This window comes from Echiichthys vipera (assembly GCF_963691815.1).
Source record: "Echiichthys vipera genome assembly, chromosome: 2".
Lineage (NCBI taxonomy): Eukaryota > Metazoa > Chordata > Actinopteri > Perciformes > Trachinidae > Echiichthys > Echiichthys vipera.
In genome coordinates, this window is record NC_139827.1 from 29,658,814 (window position 1) to 29,681,292 (window position 22,479).

Genomic DNA, 22,479 nt, shown 5'->3' on the forward strand with positions numbered 1-22,479 from the left:
GCGAGTTCTAGGGCTGTATCCCAACCCCCAAGTTGGAAAAGGAGAAAATAATGGAATACTCTGTTACACTCATCATACTGTTTACCATTAAGTTTTAGGTCAATATAGACTTATAATTATTTGGATAAGTGCTAAATTACTTTGATATTGATTGTGTTGTGTTACCTTAGTTGCATTTAGCGGTGAATTGTGAGTCATGCATCCAGTGCAGGTCGTAACATAACGTGGGGCTGAAGGAGGGGTTTATAGAGCATCAAAGGAGATGAATGTAAACTAGATCCTGTAGTAGGTGAGTTGACACATCCTGGATGTGCTGAGGTTTAATTACTCAGACAAGTTCTTATGTAAATACAAAGTGTGCAGCTAATGCTTTCAAAAGTTACTACATGCCTTGTAGATCAATGAGTCAAAGAACTGAATTTGAGACACCTCCTGAGATTCATGTGACAAAATTTGTAGGATGTAAGTTTGTACAACTCAATTATGGTGGTTTACTTTCATTGTTAGTAGCATAGTACAAACGTAAGTCAGATTATCACATGTGACCAGATTGGGTCTCTTTTGAAAAACAAATAACGTAGCCGAGCACCATGCCCCTACACTCTCTTTTTGGTATCCCTGGTATTATGACCTTCCCGTTTCCTGTTTTTAACATTAAACGGTGGGTTATTTTCAGTGGGCAGCTAAAAGTCAGGCTGTTTGTTTGGTTTTGTCTGTTTTTTCAACAAGCAGAACAAGGCTCTGCCTGAGGTTTTTGTTCCTCTCTGGTGTACTGTCTCATGTAAAGTAAACCTGAGGTTTTTGTACAGTATGTAAGCCTATTGTTTTTGACTGCACATGGCATTTGTGGTTGAGTTTGTTGTTGACGCGTGGTTGTTTTTTAATGGGTGAAACTGATGTTTACAGTCCGTTTTGTTGTGCTGACGGCAGTACAAAGCCTCCGCCCAGTCTTCCAGAGCATCAGGGCTGAAAAACAGAGCTCAGCATTCACTCAGTCAGTGGACAGTGGGCAGCTGAGTGGCTCCGTAGCCCTGGCAGCGGTATGCCAGGAGCAGCTGAACTCTACTGACTACCTACTCACACAAAACAACAGCGGATGCTGCTGTTCAACATACTAAACAGTCTAAATCTACTCTTGTTTCAAGTACAAGTTTCAGTTTTATTGGTCATATCAAGATTAATACAGGTTCAACGGTACAATTAAATGTACTTGAGAAAAGAACAGGTCTGCCCAGCAGAACATATAAAAAAGATTAAATGACATTAATAATGTAAAAATGCACTAATAAGAGAAGATGACAATACTAATGAAAGGCATTAATAAAATAGAAAGACGATAAGAAAGTGACAAGATAAAATGGGATGACATAACTAAAATGTAGTACTGTATACATATTCAATTCAATTCAATATGGCAATGAGGGTTGATTATAAAAGTAAGCACACTATTTTTTATGTAAATAGTGGAAACGGCAGGTAATCAGATGTTCGATGTGGAGTATGTTTCAGAAAGCTAATGGTCTGGTGGTAAAAGCTGTCCTTAAGTGTGGTGCTGCATGCAGCCATACTCCTGTATTGTCTCTGCTAGATGCTAACGAGGAGAACAGTCTGCATGCTGGGTGGCTGTGGTCCCTGATGATGCTGTGTTCCACCGCTAGTGGAAAACGTCCTGAATGGCCAGGAGACAGTTGCCAGTGGTTTGCCGTGCAGGCCGCCTTCACCGCTCTCTGTAATGATGTGCTGTGGGCAGAACAGTTCCAGTACCAGACTGTGATGCAGCCCGTCAGCAAGCTCTCAACGGCGCATCTACAGGAGTCTGTGAGGAACGCGGGTGTTCGTGCCAAACCCTCTCAGTCTTCTCAGGAAAAAGCGAGCTGGCAAGCCTTCGCTGTGTCCGTGTTTAGTGTCCAGGAGAGGTCCTCGGTGATGTGCAAACAAGGAATTTGAAGCTGCTGCTGACCCTTTCAGCCTCCGCATCACTTGTTTGATTCATTTTGGGGAATGCTCTAAACAAGGCGATTTGTGTTCGAACTAGTCATAAAGATGACACATTTTGACAGTAATATGCAAATGGCGAACCACCATTCAAAACTTGTGTCTCTGGTTCAAACATCCAACTTCAGATTTTTGCTCAGCTGTCACATTTATGTAACAGTGAATACTGTTCTCATGCTTTTCGCAGGAGCTCAAAGCTGTATCAGTAAACAGCTCCTTTATCAGCGAGACTCAGCTGACACAGACTTAGCCGGCCCTTAAAGTGAGCAGCACTCACTATTGTAGTTGATCTTGCACACTATGTCCCTGCAATCTTCATGTAGGCATGCTGTCTTTTTTTTTTTTTTTTGTTTTTTTTAATCTCTATCATCCACCCATTTGTTTGTTCACTCGGATACATGCATTCGTATGCTGGAGAGTGGAGTTTCACAAGTTAAAATGAGGAAATCCTGTTGGTTTATGCGTGATGTAAGAGTGTCAGACCAGCTCAGTGTTATGACTAACTTTGGCCATCTCCTGTCCACAGTATCATGAACATCACAGTTTCCTGTTGTTACTTAGCAGTCTAGTCTGGTGTTTTCTTCATTACAGTTTTGCAACCATGCCAATCAGATCCAAGATGGGAGAATGGTGATGATAAAGAAAATGAATAAATGGGTGCTGCTGCTGCTGCACATTGCACCAGCCGAGGCTCTGTTGCATAACAGCTGGCTGGCCTCTGCACAAGACCTGCATTTTGCATTCATGAGAACACATAATTTGTAGACACGGTGTTACCCTTGGGAACAGCAGCTCTTAATGCGTATTGAGGTATTTTTTGTAAAGGGATTAAAAAGTGCTTTCGTTGAGTCTGGGCCATTGTCTGCTGTGGCTAAGCTCAAGTGAGTAGTTTGGAACAGTGCATGTTGAAGGAGCTTTTGTTTGCTGCTCACAGCTATTCTCTGCCCACCTATTCAGATTCTTCCGTCCCTCTGGGCCCAGCACTTGCATTCTTACAGAACACGTGAACTTTTTACTAATTAATTTTTCACAAGCTGGCATTACAAAACCTGTAGCTGTATTGAATTTGTTTTTTTAAAGATTCAAGATTTTCAGCATTATTTCATGACCCCACAGCCAAGCTGGCGGAATTCTTTTTCAGTACAGTATTTACAAATTAGCTGGTTCCATTCATACAGACATATAATATAAGGCACGGAAGAACACAGTGAGTGGTACATAACATAACGTGAAGCACAGACAACATGCAGTACACACACAGGATGGCTTTGTACAGGTGATATTGTGTTGAGTTTCTATTGCATATGGGAAGAAACTGTTTTTGAAATAAGCATAGCCTTTGTAAATAAGATCTTTTCCAAATCCTGTCTCAGAGCCCTACCCAAAAAAAAACATGTTAAGGAAGCAGCTATAAAACTTAAATACCTGCAAAAACTCCCTAAATTTGAAAGTGTATAGTTTAAAAACCAAAATGGAACTTGAGCCGCCATATAATTTTTCTTTTATTGCTGGTTAAATTTGGAAAGCAACTGTTGAGCTCTGCAGAAAAGAGATGGTATTGCTATTACCGGAGAGGAGAAATGGTTTCAAGCAGACTTTGAGCTATTGCTGTTGTCTCTCTCAAAAGACAGAAGCTTACATGAAACTATCACAATATGACATATGAATTCTCCCTTCCCTCTCATACGCTTTAGCTCTCTCACAGTCCAACAGATAAATAGCAAGCTAGCATGCCTATTTACCAGGATCAAACAGGAATAAAGTTGTTAAACAGTAAAGCTCCGCTCTTACTTGATATGATTGGCTGCCCGGGCCAAGTGCAATATTGACGAGCGGTGCGAGTACGTGCCTTGTGCTGAAAAGTTGAGAATACATTAACTTTTATGCACGTCTAACAACTGCTTAAACTTGACTTGCGGTGCAGCAGAGGAGCTCACACCGGGTCTGCTGTAATATAGGAAAACAATGGTTTTCCTGCCGACGCATCTTGATGTGAACGCGACCAAAGGGTTGTCTCTATTTTAATCTACAACAAATATACTGTAGACACCCTAAAATAACCCTGATCTATTGAAGGTGTATCAAGCACAGCCGTCGGGTTTTTATTGTCTACCCACTGCACAGCATGGAGAGAGGGAGAGAGGGAGAGAAAAAAAGTGTTATTGAAGCCTCCTTTCTTCCTACTTCATTCACAAAAACAAAAAGATACCTTTTCAGATTGAAAACCACAGAGTTGGCTGACAATTCTTTTCCTGCTTCCCTTTTCAGGCCTATGAGCGCAGGTTCCCCACCTGTCACCTTATCCCCATGTTTGTGGCGAGTGACGTGGTGGAAGAGGAGACCAATGAGGACGGTTCTGCCACCAGGGTTGAGCGCCGCTGTGCCCTAGATGTTGACGCCCCGCGCCTGCTCAAAAGGGTATGTGGCACATCAGGCAGTAAGATGTACCCTTATTTTGGTGTCTGGTGTCAGTTTAGTTTCCTGTAACATGAGATGTGTGTGTGTGTGTGTTTGCAGATTGCAGGTGTGGACTATGTCTACTTCATCCAGAAAAACACGCTGAACCGAAACGAGAGGACACTTCACATCGACTCACATAATGAAACCTTCTCCAACAGGGTCATCATCAATGAGACCTGCTGTTATTCGGTCAGTAACTTACACATTTCTGTGCCATTTAGTGCAGACTGTTGTCCACAGGCAGCTTATAACACACACACACAGACGTGTATATTTGTAGTACAGATATACCCAGAGAGAGCAGTTTTTCTAAACCCATTGGGTTATACAGAACCACACGCTCTGTTCCCTCAGACAAATTACCAAACACGAACATTCCGTAAAGCTGTTGTTTGGCGGCTGAATGGCAAGCTACCGGCAGCACACCTATGTCAATGTTTGGGTATCCTCTAATCTCTACCCTGCACAGAAATCAATTAAGCATGTTGCTCTGTGAATTATTCAGTCCAATCACATTCTGGCTCAACGTGTACTGATCTGAAACCAGCATATTTTCTTTTTTCTCCCGGCCCCACTTCTGTGTGCTGTATGCTTAACTCTGACTTCAGATCTGCCAATTCATGAATGGATGTAATGAGTCAATGAGGTCAAGCACATCGTTATTATCCTTCAACTAACTGTAGTGCTACTTTTAGGTCCAAGGTTGCACAGAGGTTCTTACTGTGTGCTTTAACACATAGTGCTAATCGTAACCGGACAGCTCAATTAGATTGAGCTAATGGACCTGGCTAAAGCTGATATATTTTGGTAGCTAAGGATAATGAATCTGCCAAAACAGTGCCTTCAGAAAGCATTAAACTCTTGGAACTTCTTTCTAAACATCATTTTGATGTTTTCATAGTCTGAATAAACATTCATTTTTTGTCACGTCGTATTCTTTCATGAGCTTCTTAGTCCAAATACTAAATTTCCTCTTTCAAAACTATAAAGTCAACAAACTTAAATTACTGATATAAGAAAATTTTAACTGGGAAAAAGTGACCCCTAAATTGATATTAATACAAAGCAATCTGTGAAAGCCAAGTCCTACAAAAAAAAAAATCCTCATAAGCCATCGTTGAGAGACTACAGACAACAGCTGCAGAGAAACCACACGCAACAGCCAAGTTAAATTTTATCCTTCCATCAAGTCATGGGATTAATGTCAGTAAGGGGCAATTGATAATCTGCTGCTGATGCATTTTTACCAATAGAGATTAGCGAATCTGCGTATTTTGACACCCTGGGTGTCAGAACAGTCAACCTGTGTGACTAAAATTATTTTTCACATTCACACAGTCCATCACTCCAGTGTAGAGCCTCACAGTATAGAGGGCAGCGCTCTGCATCAAACACAGGAGAGGAGAGACAGATTTTGATAATATTTATTTTAGCAGATGCCAATTCATATTAAAATGCCTGGATCGGCTCAGAAAAAGATCCTTGGGATTGGCACGGCACATCCCTATAGGATATACAGATTTTAAAATGAAATATATCTTTAGAGTTTTCCTTTTCACAGAGCTGTGCTAGAATCAGATGGAAAATAGTATTGCTTTATTTCACCGATATTGACCAGCTAATCCTGATAATCTTTTTCAGTTTTGTCAGTTTTCCACCACACAGCAGAAACATGTGTGTCGTTGTGTGTATTTATGGATCCAAACTGTTGATGTGTAAAAACCTGGCTAATTTTATATGTGCAGACTGACGCACACACACACACACACACACACACACACACACACACACACACACACACACACACACACACACACACACACACACACACACACACACACACACACACGCACACGCACACATACACACACCTACTCACAGTGCACAGTGTGAACATTTCTCTCTGTGTGCGTCACCATCTGGTGAAGCTGGGTGTTTGGTTACCATAGTAACTTTGTCATCTTATTCTGCATATCTTTACAGTATGTGTTTGTGTGTGTTTGTACAGGTTCACCCTGAGAATGAGGACTGGACATGTTTTGAACAGACCGCCAGCCTGGACATCAAGTCCTTCTTCGGCTTTGAGAGCACCGTGGAAAAGATTGCTATGAAGCAGTATGCCAGCAGCATCAAAAAGGTGTGTGTGTGTTACACCTAATCCATACATGCATGTTTCCTTTGTACTTTCTGTGTATGCACAGAAACATAAAGTCACAACAGATTAATAGTTTCAAATGGCAGCATATTGGGTGCTGTATGGATTAAGCAGAAGATCAGACGTTTCTGCAGCATGAGTCAGTCCGTCAGTCTCATGCTGTAGTTGCATAGATAATCTTGTATAGTCCCTTTAAGTGGACAGGGGCAATGTTGAATACAGTCCCTACGTTTTCTCCCAGTTTTCATTACCTGACACTTCAAATACTAAATGAACACCCAGAGCTCAACCTCTCTCGGTTTGAATAAAGTACATATAAAGATGAAGTATCATGAATATTGTTGATCTGTATTTCAAATACCTGCTTTTAATAATCTAATGTCCTTGAATGCGAGCCTCTTCAGCCATTTCTGCCACAATTCTCACAAATTTCTTCACTTCCTCGCAGGGAAAAGAAATCATAGAGTTCTACCTGAAGGAGTTACAAGACGAAGGGATCACCCATGTGCCACGCTGGACTCCCTCCTCCCTGCCCTTGCCTCTCCCCAGACCAACCAGCCTCGTCACCAGCCCTCCTGTCCTCCCCAAACTGGCGGTCACAACTGCCGTTTCTATCCCGTTGCCCACCGATGCCAAAGACAGCATCTCTCAGGAAGCCAAGCAGGACAGCAGCGCACTCCAGCCAGACACCCTTCCAGAGATCCTGGCTGGTACACCTGAAGGTCTCTTCCGATAGACAGATGATTGAAAAATGAGAGCGAACCCTATTTGCATGTTGAATGTATAAAGGGGACATTGATGGCACAACATTATAAGTAAGTTAATTGGAGGTGTTTTTGTTTTTCAGATAAGTTGGATGCAGACTATATCAAACGTTACCTAGGCGACCTAACCCCCCTGCAGGAGAGCTGTCTGATCAGACTTCGCAAATGGCTGCAGGAAACGCACAAGGGAAAGGTAATTGTTTTCCAGTTTTTGAAATGATAGAATAAAGCAGAGTAACATGTCTTAGGTATAATGACTAAGACTTCCTGTCCATCTCCAAATGTTGTCATTATCAGGGACATATGCAGAATAGTATTTTAGTTAGTACTTTAGACAGCTATTAAACATTCCACTCCCATCTTGTCAGAATTGGTTATTATGAATCTAACCTGCTAAGTGTTATCACCTGGCGTGACGCTGGGGTCGATGCTAGGTCCACGCCTGTTCAGCATGGACATTCATTTTCTACCTTTTGTGTGTGGAAAAAGTGATATCGTAATGTATGCTGATGATACAGTTATCTATATTCATGGTAAAACTACAGAAGAGGTTTTAACCAAGCTAACAGATGTAAAGTTGAAGGTCACATCCTGGCTTAACCAATGTTGTATGCGATTTAATGTGTCAATACAGTGTGCAGGCTTTTCTCCAATGGCCATAGTGTAGATGCAAGATATTTTCGTCTCAAAAGAGAGACTACAGGTTGTCTCATATTACAAATATAGAAACACATGGATTCAAACCTCACTCACCCTTTTGTGTTTTTTTTTTGATTTGATCACAAAACGAGTAGAGCTTAACGCTCTCCTCTTACTATCCAGATCCCAAAGGACGAGCACATACTGCGTTTCTTGCGTGCAAGGGACTTCAACATGGACAAGTCACGGGAGATCCTTTGCCAGTCGCTGACCTGGAGAAAGCAGCACCAGGTGGACTACCTGCTGGAGACTTGGAGCTCACCACAGGTCCTCCAGGACTACTACACTGGTGGCTGGCACCACCATGACAGAGGTAGGCCCTGATAGAGGGGGAAAGACAAAGAAGTGGTGGGACACGATTAAAAAAATTGATCTAATTAATTATAGGCTTCGTAATTAATTAATCGCGATTAATTGAATATCATAATTTGACACAAGTAGCAACATTTTTCAATTTAAGTGGATCTTGATATATGCCTTAATATATTATAAAAAATAAAATGGAGCTTGGTACGGTATAGTCAAGAAAAGTGGAAACCTAACATTGCCAAAATATTTAGAATAATATCCTTGGCATAAAATAAACAGTTTAACAAACAAAAATGATCCATCAACTAATGATGGTCCCTCCTAGGAGCGTTGTCTGTGCTAACGTTAGCTGCAGCATGTTCAGCATTGGGGTGTGAGCGGAGGCTTAAGAGCTCCGGTGGGAGGTGAATTTATACACAGCCGTGCCTTTTTCCATGTTTCCACTTGGTCGTTTTTTAGAACCCAACAACAACTCATCTCGCTTCTCATTGGTTTCATTTATCGCGTGTTGCGTCCTGTGCGTTGGTATTACGGGAGGACGGGGGAAACTCGTGCAATGAGCAACGTTCCGCACTGAGTGCAAAAATAACTTGCGATTAATTGTGTAATTCTTTTTGTCGCATTATTTTTTTCTGTGATTAATTTACGCGTTAAAGTCCCAGCCCTAAAAAAGCTCTTGTCTACAGCCATACTCAAAGAATGTTTTAACGTTCTACAAACTCACATGTGCACACATACAAAGAGACATGCTTATGATTTATATAGGCTGTGTCAGAGCTGGCTATTCCTGCGCTGTTCCTCTCCAGTTTCTTATAGGTTCAAATTACACACACCACATGCACTCAAGTGAATTAAACATGAAGCCAATTTGTCGGCAGTACTCGGTAACCCAAATACAGGGGTTGACACTAAGGTTTCAAAAGCTCATGTTCACTTGCCTGAATAAAAACAAAAGCCTGTTAAACAATAATGAGTATAATTTAATTATACCTTTTAGCAAGGGATGTCGCTTACATGCAAACACTCCTTACTAGTCACATCCTGATAAAACCAACATGCAGTCCCTGCACACTTTGCATAGGAAAACACCATCTTCTGCTTTAGGCTCCCCCCATGGAATTTTGCTCACTGTTTTTTTTTCTTTTCACAAAATAAAGATTTTTGTCGAAGTGTCGTGGTTATTTAAAAAATATGCTAGTGCAGCAGTGGGATGGCCACAGCAGATAATCTAACAAATTCTCATCAATAAAAAAGAACAGTATTTCAGAATAAATCAAGTATTTATAATTTGTTCTCTAATGTTGATCTCCAGTGAATATCAAAATGAAATGCACATGTACCCACATCAGTTAACAGTTTATCTTCCCATTTCAATCTTTCCACAAGTGTGTGTGTGTATGGGATCAACAGAGGCAAGCATGACAGCATTTCTCAGTGTGTACAGTCACTTATGAAAATGGTGTGATATATCATGTAAATGTCTGTTTTACTCCTGTAGATGGTCGTCCTTTGTACGTCCTGAGGTTGGGCCAGATGGACACCAAAGGACTGGTCCGTGCTCTTGGAGAGGAGTCTCTGCTCAGACATGTACGTAACTCAAACACACCTCGCACGTATCAGTGTGTATCAATGTAGGTCAACAAGTTTATAGGTCAGTGGTTGGATTACAGTTCAGGGAAATAATGTACGCTGGCATTTCCTGACAAGTGTATTAACACCAGGACGTATTCTGTACAGTACGTATATAAATAGTGTGCTTATTTATAATGTTGCACTTACTATAAGCTCAGAGTTCATGCTGTGTCATTTCAGGTGCTGTCTATTAATGAGGAGGGTCTGAGACGCTGTGAGGAGAACACCAAGGTGTTTGGTCGACCAATCAGGTAAACCTTCAGCACAGATTGATTTAAAGCTGAAACAGTTACTGGATTTAGTTTATCAAAGGGAAATGAATAAGCAGTCATTTTAATAATCAGTTAATTGAGACCCATGCAATGTAGTGGAAAAGCAGCACTATTTGGACAAAACAAGCAATTTGGAGACAACTTTGGGCCAGAGAAATTTGTGATTTTTCACTTTTTTTCTGAAATAAACTTTTTTGCCATATGCTCAAACAATATGTTCAGTGAGGTGCTTGATGGCATACTCTTGAAGCTATTCCAGAAAGGCTAGAATAAAGAATGCTATATTATATTGGACAAAATTATATAGGTCAGAATTCACTGATGGCTCAGTGGTTAGAGCAGGTGCCCCATATACAGAGGCTAAAAGTCCTCACTGCAGCAGCCTGGATTCGACTCCAACCTGTGAATACCCCCTCCCCCCTTCTCTCTCTGTCTCTGTCTCTCTCTCTCTCTCTCTCTGTCTCTGTCTCTCTCTCTCTCTCTCTCTCTCTCTCTCTCTCTCTCTCTCTCTCTCTCTCTCTCTCTCTCTCTCTCTCTCTCTCTCTCTCTCTCTCTCTCTCTCTCTCTCTCTCTCTCTCTCTCTCTCTCTCTCTCTCTCTCTCTCTCTCTCTCTCTTATTTCCTGTCAATCTCCATCTGTACTAGCAAAATTAAGGCACAAAAGGCCAAAAAATATCATCTAAAAAAATAAAAATAAATCACTGTCCTGACTTCCTGATAATTATTATCTATTTCATATCGCTAATAAAAATCATTTTAAGTTGCAGCCCCAGATCAGTGTAAATTTTGAAGTGAATGTGTAGTAAAAGTTTTACACGTGGATGCAGATTAATAGAAATGCTGGATTCATTTTATGTAAAAGATGAAATGATGAAGTCATTTTTTGGATACCAAGCAGCATAGTTTGTTGGATTCAGTGATGCGTTAGTCCAGAAGGGAATTATTTCCCCCAAAATGGAAAGAATGCACAAGTGGGTACACTGATTCAGAGGGCGATGGAGAGAGTGAGAGGGAGATGGTATCTGTCATTTGGCAGCCTCTCAAACAGTAGGAGGTGGCTGGGATAAGAGCCACGCAGGAAGGCACGCAAACTATGAATGGCCATCACGTCACAGCCCTCAGCCAGCCAAGATTGTTGGAAAGGGAGGATGCGGAGGGGGGAGGGCGAGGTCCAGAATTAGCAAGCACTGCCTTCACCACTTAAGCCTCACTTCAGGGTGACAGGTGGTAAGTGGTCAGAAAGAGGCTGTGGCCCAGTTGTTTGCGAGTGTGTGTTTAGCTCTAATCCTCTCTCTTCGTCCTCTGTAGCTGTTGGACCTGTCTGGTAGATCTGGAGGGGCTGAACATGCGTCACCTGTGGCGGCCGGGAGTCAAGGCGCTGCTGAGGATCATCGAAGTCGTGGAGGCCAACTACCCAGAGACTCTGGGACGGCTGCTTATCTTGAGAGCTCCCCGGGTTTTCCCTGTCCTCTGGACACTGGTGAGAACCAGGAGGGGTTACATCTGGCATAGTCTTCTCACAGTACCAGCTTATATAGATTTGAAATGTTTCTAGTGTGTGGTCATCATTTTCATAAATGGAGACATACATTTTCAATATATACTGACTTTAAAAATAAGCATAGAATAGACTGAAAATGTCACAGTCACAACCAACACACACGTCCTGCTCTGCTCTTGTTATTGCTGTAAATTCATACGCTTTTGCCATTAAATAAGTAGAATACAACCCAATTGGTGTGCCCATAAAGCATATCCACATCTGCCTCTGCTCATAGGTCAGTCCATTCATCGATGAAAACACCCGCAAGAAGTTCCTCATCTACGCGGGCAATGACTACCAGGGTCCTGGAGGGCTAGTGGACTACATCGACAAGGAGATCATCCCTGACTTCCTGGCAGGAGAGTGTATGGTGAGTATCAGATGAAAATTTAAACTTGTAGCTTATCATTTCAGAATATGAACTTTTAGAGGCATGATACGACTCACATTGAGATCTCCTTTGCTGGTCCAATCTATGTGTTATATGTCTGTGCGTGTGCTCTGCAGTGTGAGGTACCAGAGGGCGGCCTGGTTCCCAAGTCGATGTACCGCACAGCAGAAGAGCTGGAGAATGAAGACGTCCGCCTTTGGACCGAAACAATTTATCAAAGTGCCAGCATCTTCAAGGGAGCCCCGCATGAGGTGAGGCTTAACATAGAGCACCAGTGTGAGAGGAAAAGATGGACAGCCTGTGCTGATGTTTTTAAATGAGTATGTAGGGCAGGACAACTGAGAGCTGCATGATGTCTCTCATGGAAGATTTGTTGACAGGTCTGCCATCTAGTGGTTGTATTTGATAGTGGACGTCTTTAAGGTTTATGAATTGAGATGTGGAACAAATGTGGCATGGCTTTGCAACGTAATCTGTCTGCCTGACATGCAGTTAATCATGTTACATGATTTCTAAGGGAGAGCTGCCTCGTCATACATAATCACCCGTCTGGCAATGATTTTTATTTGAGCTCAAATCCTCACAAACAGATGTTCAGTTTTCTCTCACTGCTCTTTGTCACACTGGTGCTTCAGTATTTCAACCACCATCTTTTCTGGGGTTCCATGAATGTAGGCTGCATTTGAAACCTACATTCTTCTATTTTCGATGTACTTGTTTAGCATGTGGCTAAAAGACAACTTAAACTGCGTAAAATCAAATATGGCTCAACAAACAAGTTATACTCGAATAACAATAGCTAAGACATGCTTTATGTCATACTATGCAAATCACAACGCAAACCTTCTACATCTTGTAGAGTTTCACTAAGTACACCACTCTTCTGGATGACTGTAATAAAGAGTGTGAGACAGCTATAGCGCTCTGGCATTATTCCTGTCACCAAGAACGGATGTATGTTAATAAAAATAACAGCAAAGAGAGGGGGAATCTTTCACTTTAGTTTGGTTTAGTTCTTGGGATTCTCTCCTGTCTCAGTTTCAATATCTGGCCAACCTTCCCTCTCTCCTTCAACCAGCTTCTGATCGAGATCATTGACGCCTCCTCGGTCATCACCTGGGATTTTGACATGTGCAAAGGCGACGTGATTTTCAACATCTACCACTCTAAGCGGGCCCCCCAGCCTCCGCGTAAAGACCCCCTGGGAGCCCACGGCATCACCTCCCCAGTAGGCAACAATGTCCAGCTTATCGACAAGTCATGGACTCTGGGGCAAGATTACAGCATGGTGGAGTCCCCGCTCACCTGCAAGGAGGGCGAGAGTGTACAGGTGAGGTTCCAGGATTGTGAACTTGAACTTTAAATGTCATTTATGGGCTGTTTTTGCTTTAGTCTCTAATGTCATTGGTCTTCTCCTCAGGGCTCCCATATAACCCGGTGGCCAGGTTTCTACATCCTCCAGTGGAAGTTCCACAGCATGCCGGCCTGCTCGGCCACTAACCTGCCCCGAGTGGACGACGTGCTGGCCACATTGCAGGTCTCCTCGCACAAATGCAAAGTCATGTTCTACACTGAGGTGTTGGGCTCTGAGGACTTCAGGTGAGTAACTGAGTTTGTGTGTACAAGTGAAAGACAAAGACATACATATGTGTCCATGCTTTATACGTGAAGTGTATGTATGTGTCCATATTTTTGCTCTTTTAATGTTTTACCATGAGGTTGTGTTTTAATTTCAAACATTATTCTTTATGATTATGCTCATATTCAGTCCCCCTCTACAATCTACCACATAGTGCAACGTATGACATTTGATATTTGAATGAATTCAATCTGTAATGTTGCTAAAATGACACAATGAAGAGCCTTAAGAGTATCAAGAGTTTTTTAGGCCCAGAGTTATGAAATGCTTCCCTCCCTCAGAGACTCCTTTTTTTTAATCCAGCTTTTTCTGTCACAACCCTCTTTTCCTCCCGCTCTGTCTTCTTCCTCTGAAGAACGGCTTGCTGTGATGTGCAGAGTTTGTAAGTGGCTCAGTGTTTGCCCCTTTTCCTTTAGCACTAGCTCATTGTCAGTGCAGCTAATTTGAGCAGCAGTCACGCTTCTGATGCAGCAAAAAGATGCTTGTTTGCATCCGTTGTAACTCCCAGCTTTTGTAAGCATTTGCTAGCAAAGACTCATTGCACTGATACTACAGTCTACTTGCCGGCTTCAGTCACCCTGCCTGCATGACTAACAATATCAGGAATCCTAGGCTGGGTAAGGTTCAGCACACTAGGACTCGACTGCTTTATATCCAAGTGTACACCAATATGTACACTTTTACCTTCTAACAGAGACATTTCCTGGCATTAGCACCTGTTTTACGTCACTCATCCATTTTTACTACCGACTTACTGAATCTCACTTTGCTTTCAGTGCACCCGCTGTTTCATTTTACTTTGGCTTCAGAAACAGACTTGAGATCAACTTCTAACTCATTTCAGTATCATTTAACAGTATTTTTTTGCTGATTGTTGACTTACTGAGTGAGATGAAAGTTTCTAAATATGGTAAACACCAACCTGAACTAAGAATGTGGAATTAACTCTTTATCTTGCCATGTCTGTAATGTACCTGCACAGTCTATGAACACATGCCAAGCATTCATAATGCATTAGGACGGTTAGTTCACAACTTTTGTTTTTAACTTGTTACTTGTTGGAACCACTGCAATAGGATAGCTAATGGCAACCAAGCATTACAAATATGATGATAATACTACAGAGAATAATAGTCAGTCCACGGAAATGAATTGTCATAATCGAGTGATCCTTTGAAATAATGAATTAACTAAGAATGCCAAACATTTATGGTTCCAGCTTCTCAAATGTGATGGTTTGCTGATGTTTTTTTGCTGTTTTATATCATAACTATATAATAGGGCTCGACAGATATGGGATCTTTAAGACCAATACCGATTTAGAGGGAAATACTAACTGATAACCAATATGGCAGCTTTTGAACTTGTAATGAACCTGCTGTAATGCAAATAGACCTTTTCTCTGTGGATTTGACCATATGACTCTGCAAAGGTGCTCAGAAGGCTGCTTTCCTAAACATATAAAGAATATTCAACATTATTATACAATATACTATATATATAGTAAAAACGACAAAATTAAAAACAATTTAATAAAAATAATGAACAGTTCAGAAAGAAACATTCAGAGTAAAATTACAATTAAAAAACAAAACACTACAACACAACTCAGGAAGCATATGTAAGTGGTTCTTTAGCTTTGTCAAGAGGCAGACGGTTCCACAGAGTTGGTGCACGAAAAGATGAATGTAAACACATTGAAATAACAGTAGACTACTGACTTTGGCACACCTTATTTTCCAAAAGCTATTTGCTCCAAATATAACACTGAAGGAAGGACATTATGAAAAAGTTACGATCAACTGATGATTTCGCGAGAGGAGAGTCCTTACTCTAGGCAACCAAATCACGTGAGTTAGAGACAGCTGATTTCTCCTGCGTAGGCTAAACATGAGGAGCTTTTACCTGATCGTTTGTACACCAAGCTTTCATAATAAGTGTCAGGACAGTCATTCTTACTGTTTAAAGATTCAAGGCAGCTGCCTCAAGGATCTTCAGCCTTCTAACGTGGGGCGACTGCTCTAAACACTGTGCCACTGGCCGCCCCTCCCAAACATTTTAAAGATATGCCTTGTTAACATCCAAGTGCTTTCTCTGAATGTAATCAATGGAGAGTGTGGTTATCGCTGCCCTCCAGTAAGACTTTAACCTTTCATGCCAAAAGAGGAAATTCTCATACTTGACCTTCTCAATCAAAATATTATTTTCAATATTCTATTTGTATGTCCCTTTAATGCTTGGTACAACATCCTTGTGCATTTTCATGTGTTATGCTTTATGTAGATATGTATATTACATTATAGACACGGCCATGATAGAAGGTATTGTCAAAATGTATGTCAGTAAATTGGCTCTTTGATCCAAACAAGCACCAAGCAGCCTTCAGAGTATATTGGTAAACTCTTGTCAAGACTCCCACATTAAATCATTCATGTAAAATTAATGTAAAAAAAGACAGGGAAAAGAACAAACCGCTTCATGCTTTATAGGCCATAACACTAAAGGCTTCTTTGGTTTCACATGTGAGCCTGAGTGGATCCGCTTCTGCCCTCAACAAAACATCCTCAATTCCCCCTAAAGCAAAATACTGTACTTTCCATTTTGATCCTCTCACAGGTCAAGAGTTTTACCTGATACAATGTTGGTTACTGCCGCCTGAGCGTGGTGTGCCACACAGAGTGAATTGATCTCCCTCATCTGGCTGCATGGTTCTGCATCATGAGCATGAGCAAGTCGTGCCCTCAGAAAGCATTCAGTTGTTCAGTGGCAGACTGTGGTTGAACTCACGTGTGAATTGAGCCGGAGGGCGTGAAGTTCGTGTCCGCTCACATCTTCTCTGTCTGTTACCTCAGGGGTTCCATGACCAGCCTGGAGTCGAGCCACAGCGGCTTCTCTCAGCTCAGCGCCGCCACCACCTCTTCCAGCCAATCCCAGTCCAGCTCGATGATCTCCAGGTAGAAGCGGAGAACTTCAATCCCAATCCCAATCCCAATCCCCCCCTAACATCATCACCCTGCCCTTCCTTGTCGTCTTTGGACTCTGTTCTTATTGCACAGCTAGTCTCTATGGAACTGAAGCATGCTTGCACAAACAGAAGACAAAGAATCTGAAAAAATCTGAAGCAAAAAGTTTAAAAACCGTGTGTACAATTTAAAGGGCTGATATTTGCACAAAGATGATATATTTTTTGTGCCTGGCATCTCTGCCGGGCAGCAGTTTGAATCAGAACGTTGGCAGAATGTGTGTGGAAATGTCAAAGGTCAGGAGGTGAATTGCGGTGCCTTTGTCGCACCAGAAGCTGGAAGAAGCAATATTTTCATCCTGGACCGGATGAAGACACTGGAGGCGCTGTTACATATATGCATTTACATTCACACCCACATATACAGTGCTGAGACGACGCATACCTCATTCATGTGCGCTCTCTGAAAAACTGGACGTGCTGTTACATTCAAACACAACCACCCATGCCGACAAACACGCGGATGTTTGATGACACGCAAAAAGATAACAGTGTTTGCCATATTACCAGAGGGGTTTCTTCAATCTGGTGAATTGTTTATAGGTCAAGGGGAGGGGGGAGGGGGGGAGGCTCTGAACTGGATCTGGATCAAAGGTCATCTGCAAATAATTTGTCTTTCAATCGTCATGGAGCTACGGGGCGAGTGGAGCTTACTGAATCAAGACAGTGCAGAGGGTGCAGCGGAGTCCCCAGCTGACGCGGAAAATAACATTCAGCTTATTTTCCCCCTCAGCTGTGTGAGCTTTCTGTCCTTTCATTTCATTGTCTCATGTGGCAAACCCCACCCGCCCGGCTTTATCACACCTTGAAAAGCATTTGAATATTTGACCCGGGTCTGACTGTTGGCGAAGTAAATCCGCTAGAAGCAATAACACGAGTTTGACTTTCTACTGTGTGAAAACATTTCTATTTATCATTAAGATGTATGTGGACGATCATGGGTGCTGCTTGTTTTAAGTTGTGCACAGGCAGACAAACGGACAAACTGAGCCAGTAAACAACAAAGTTCTGTGGCACCAACATTCACTTTCTTGTCTCTGTAAACATTCTGTCGGGAGAAAAACAAAAATAACTCACCAGATTTTCTCCTGGACACCTTTTTTGTTATTTTCCTTTGGAATGTCCCTGCGTCCGCACGATTTAGGAACTCGGGTCAAAATCAAGTGGTGAAGGACTTGCCTTGTCACTGATTTGTGAATGTGCTACTGATTGGCTAGTGCTCCCCAACCAATGAAATGCCAGAATTTGGATGGGTTGCGATATAATTGGGCAGAGCTGCCATCATCTGCTCCATATTTTTATTTCAGATGAAGTAGATTTCAGTGTGCATTACGGATGAATGTTACTTTGTGATTATCATTTGACGGTGCGCCAGTAGACGACATATTAATACTGTATTAATGTTGAACGGAGTTTGTTACTGTCTGTTGGAGACGAATACTTGATGGGTTGAAGCAGTGTGGTGTGTTACTGCATGCTCATGTGGTGATTGGGTTTACAGATATATTATTTAAACATTAATATATATAAATATATATAGCCATTTTGAGAGTCATGTGTCAACAAATACCATTTTAGCCTTTGTAAGCATCACTTAGAAACGTACCTGCTTTTTCAAGGTCACTACTGTAATACATTGTGAGTTGAACAAACATTTCCAAATGCAACACACCCATGCAACAGTTTTTAATACACTTTATTTGGTCGGTTAGCGCTGATGACTCCCCGTAGAGGTCAGAAATGATCGCCATTGCCAAGAGTCATTCTTGCGCTTCCATCGTTACCAAGTGTAGCTCACAGCGAAAAGAATAATAAAAAAAAAAAGATAAGACGGAGGCCTGTTCCTTGTTTTGGAATCGGACACCTCAAAATACCGGCCCTGCGTGTTGTTTTTCATACCTGAAGCTGCTTGTTTTTGTAACTTATCATGAAAGGTCAAGGGTTAACTTGTGGAAACTGTATGTCATTAACTGCAATAACATGAAATGCTTTAGTGAGATAAGGGACCTCCTCGGACTGTGGGCTATTAAACGTGTGTGTGTGATGGTGTAAAAGGATGAATGTTGGGAACAGTGGGGGGGGGGGAAATGCCTGTAAATGTGTAAACACTCCCCCTGCCCCGCACAGCAGGTGTGTTTCTCTACTCGGCCTCTTCTCACTTTCTGAAGCTAGAATCACACCACTAACTGTCCTTTACCTGGTTATTCCTACAGGAGGCTCCATTTCTTCAATAGTTTGACTGGTTAGTTCCAGACCAAACTACTCTTATAGTTCCCTTTTCTTTCTTTCTCAACTCTTTGTCACTTGTACACTCCAGTTTTGCTTTCTAACACTTTTCATTGCGTATATCAGAGTGGACCTTTATTAACGCCATGGGCATAACGATACTCACATCAGATGTTGTTGTTTCATTTCTGTTTTAATTTAATTAATTGCACATACCAGAAACCTTCCATGAGCTGCTGCCTCTCTGACTCTAGCTCTTACAGCATGTACACAAGATCTCATTAACAAAGGAGGGCTGTAACTGTTTGTTTTGACTCTATGTCTCTGTTTCCTGCTCTGACATCATTGCATATCTTCTCTTTACCTTGATGTGAGGAATAATGTAAAAAAGTGTTTGGATTAATGAGAATATGGCACCTTTACATTTTTTGAAAACATTAAACTTGAATTATGAGAAAATACATGCACTTGTGCCACATTCATTTTGTTTTGTGTCTCATTTTGTAATCACCACGTCCCTGTATTATTCTTTTACTGACTTGTTAATTAGACTCATAAAAAATGGTTTTCATGTTTGCTGCATCACTGATTTCAATAACTATAGAACAAAAGAGAATCTGTCCCCATTGACCTGAATCGCATTGCAAATTGCAGTCTCTCTTTTTCCCTTCTAGATTCTATTCTACTAGTCAGTTCCACAAAGGAGTACTATTGACTTTCTAAGGTGTAGATCAAAGGATAGAGAAGGATCAAAAGCAACAGTGAGATTCTTGGCTGTCAAACATTGCAAGATCAAACAGTTTTGAAGAAATCCTGTTAAAATTATGCCTGTGGATCAGAGCCAATGACCCAGTAACTCACTTTTTTTCAGAACTTAGAAAAAATAAGTTATGCGTCATCCATTTTTCAGTCAAACAGTGGTGTGACCATTTGCCTTTATGGGCACATATAGCACAATACCATCCTCATGGAAGTGAAACAAAAAAAGAGTAGAGGGCTAAGAATGGAGCCCTGAGGTACTCCATATTTCGGTGTTTGCATTATTGATTTTGAGCACTTTTGCCTGTATTTTCATCAGTGGACATGTCGGTCTCAGCCCATAGAGCAGTTCTGCATTCTATTGTTACTTTATATTTCTTAGTATACCTCCAACAGGGGCGGCACTGTGGTGTGGTGGTTGCCCAATGTCAGCTTGGATCGGCCTCTCAGAGAGACTTTGCATTTTCCCCTCCCTCATCCACATGCATCACAAAGGTAGGCTTGATGTTTTTCAATTAAATTTTTGGAAATTACTGATGCCAACATGTGAAATAGCTTCATCTCATTTTTTTGTGTGCAGGTGGCTGCGTTCGGTGGATGCCAAGCCTGGCCTGACGAGATGATGCTGGATCTGCTGGAGAGAAGATGCCAGGGGGATCAGACTAAATATGTGTTTAACTGTTATGTGTTGGATGCCATGTTCATTAACATGTGCAATATAATCCACATACTGAGTCCTTGTCTGGTTTTGTAGACATGGGTAATGGAAACAGTGGGACCGATGTTGCTTGATTGGAACGTTTGCACACCTGCAAACTGCTCACCTTTTGGTTACAGTCACCTTTTTTATGTCAACCAGGGCAGTAGAAGTGAATAAGGGGTTTTAGTTTTCTATGTTGTCACCTCTTTCACCACTCCAGAGTTTGTAGGTCTGACTTTGTTTTTTTGTTCAATGAGTTGCAGTGTCTGCTTTCATGTTGTACAACTTATTTTTGGTCCAATGTGAGAAAGGTATGTTGGGAGAGACCATCAACCATTAACTCTGAGGAGTGTACTGGCATCTTTTATTTCCATCATGATGTTTTTTTATTGTATTATCTGTGCACATGAATAAGACAGTTTAAAGCCATGGTATTGGTCCCCAGAGGCTGCAGCCTATATTACAGCTAACAATGTGAAAAATCCTGGTGGTTTTATTTGTCAGAAAACATTTCAGGACGCTCTGAGATACGCATCCTTTCTTCTAAATTCTAAATTAATGTAATATTGCACAATGTAAACATTTCCATTGTGTCATTTGTTCAGACTATTGAAAAGAATAATTTGACATGTATTAATAACAGATACATATGTAATTTCAACTATCATCAGATTGTGTTTAACATGAAAAGGATCTCCTTTTTTTGTCATTGTGGCAGCAATAGCTTGCAGAGCCAACACAAACGTTGACCTTTTGAACCACTCCTCATCCTCCTTTCTGCTCTCCAGCTCATATCGGTCCTCAAGGTTGATCGTATTTTATATATATAGTGTGTGTGTGTGTGTGTGTGTGTGTGTGTGTGTGTGTGTGTGTGTGTGTGTGTGTGTGTGTGTGTGTGTGTGTGTGTGTGTGTGTGTGTGTGTGTGTGTGTGTGTGTGTGTGTGTGTGTGTGTGTGTGTGTGTGTGTGTGTGTGTGTGTGTGTGTGTGTGTGTGTGTGTGTGTGTGTGTGTGTGTGTGTGTGTGTGTGTGTGTGTGTGTGTGTGTGTGTGTGTGTGTGTGTGTGTGTGTGTGTGTGTGTGTGTGTGTGTGTGTGTGTGTGTGTGTGTGTGTGTGTGTGTGTGTGTGTGTGTGTGTGTGTGAGAGAGAGATATGTTTTTGCAAATTATTAAAATTGCTGACTTTACTGCCCCTATGTTTCTGCTTCTCTATCATATTTATAGTGTGTGGTTTGCGAAATACCTATCATAGCCTACATCACATATCACGGGGTTGCAATCATTTAATCTTACTGCTCATTTCTGTCATATACAGTCATCATACATAGGCTATCTTGTTCATTTCCTCTACATTTAACCTATCTGGTTTCATTTTCTGTGACTTTTATTTGACCTGTATTCTTACATCTACCTCATACATATGTTTAAGAGTTTATTGTTTTTCAAAAAATATACTTTCTGTATTTATTTAGCTAAGAGTTATTGTTTATCTCCCTCATCTACCTTCCTTGTGTTTTTGTAAGCTGCTGGAAATTCAATTTCCTTGCGGGAAAAGGGATCAATAAAGAGAAGTCTAAGTCTCTAAGGGTAACCAGACGTCAATGTTTTTCTAAATACAGTTTTGTTTTTGAAGACAACCATGTTTCCTGTATCATAGCTACATGTATGACCTTTACAGAAAAACAACAAACAAAAAACGCGTAAAAATCAGTTTGCTATTCAGTGAGGTATGACTGATTAAACGCGCTGACAAACAGATTACACTGAACGACCGGTCCAAGATGGCGGCTCCACCGCTCGTCAGCGCCAATAGGCCCAACGTTCGATGAGGCGTCTACTCTTTATGTCTATGCCAGACACGACCTCTGTGACGACAGACTCATCGCGTCATCGTGACGTCGGTACACGGAAGCACAT

General features: G+C 41.5%; 1 protein-coding gene across 1 annotated transcript in view; it reads left to right on the forward strand.

Moving 5' to 3' along the window:
* LOC310960720 (SEC14-like protein 1) overlaps positions 1-19,520 on the forward strand; it is a 33,580-nt gene extending 14,060 nt beyond the window's left edge. The window contains exons 3-16 of the mRNA XM_083932494.1: positions 4,264-4,413; positions 4,513-4,644; positions 6,464-6,592; positions 7,059-7,332; positions 7,458-7,567; positions 8,197-8,386; positions 9,881-9,969; positions 10,195-10,265; positions 11,594-11,765; positions 12,064-12,198; positions 12,336-12,470; positions 13,298-13,549; positions 13,640-13,818; positions 16,711-19,520. Coding sequence (XP_083788620.1) covers positions 4,264-4,413; positions 4,513-4,644; positions 6,464-6,592; positions 7,059-7,332; positions 7,458-7,567; positions 8,197-8,386; positions 9,881-9,969; positions 10,195-10,265; positions 11,594-11,765; positions 12,064-12,198; positions 12,336-12,470; positions 13,298-13,549; positions 13,640-13,818; positions 16,711-16,816 — 2,124 coding nt within the window. The 3' untranslated portion in view covers positions 16,817-19,520. The remainder of the gene's footprint in view (positions 1-4,263; positions 4,414-4,512; positions 4,645-6,463; positions 6,593-7,058; positions 7,333-7,457; positions 7,568-8,196; positions 8,387-9,880; positions 9,970-10,194; positions 10,266-11,593; positions 11,766-12,063; positions 12,199-12,335; positions 12,471-13,297; positions 13,550-13,639; positions 13,819-16,710) is intronic.
* Positions 19,521-22,479: the final 2,959 nt, after the last annotated feature.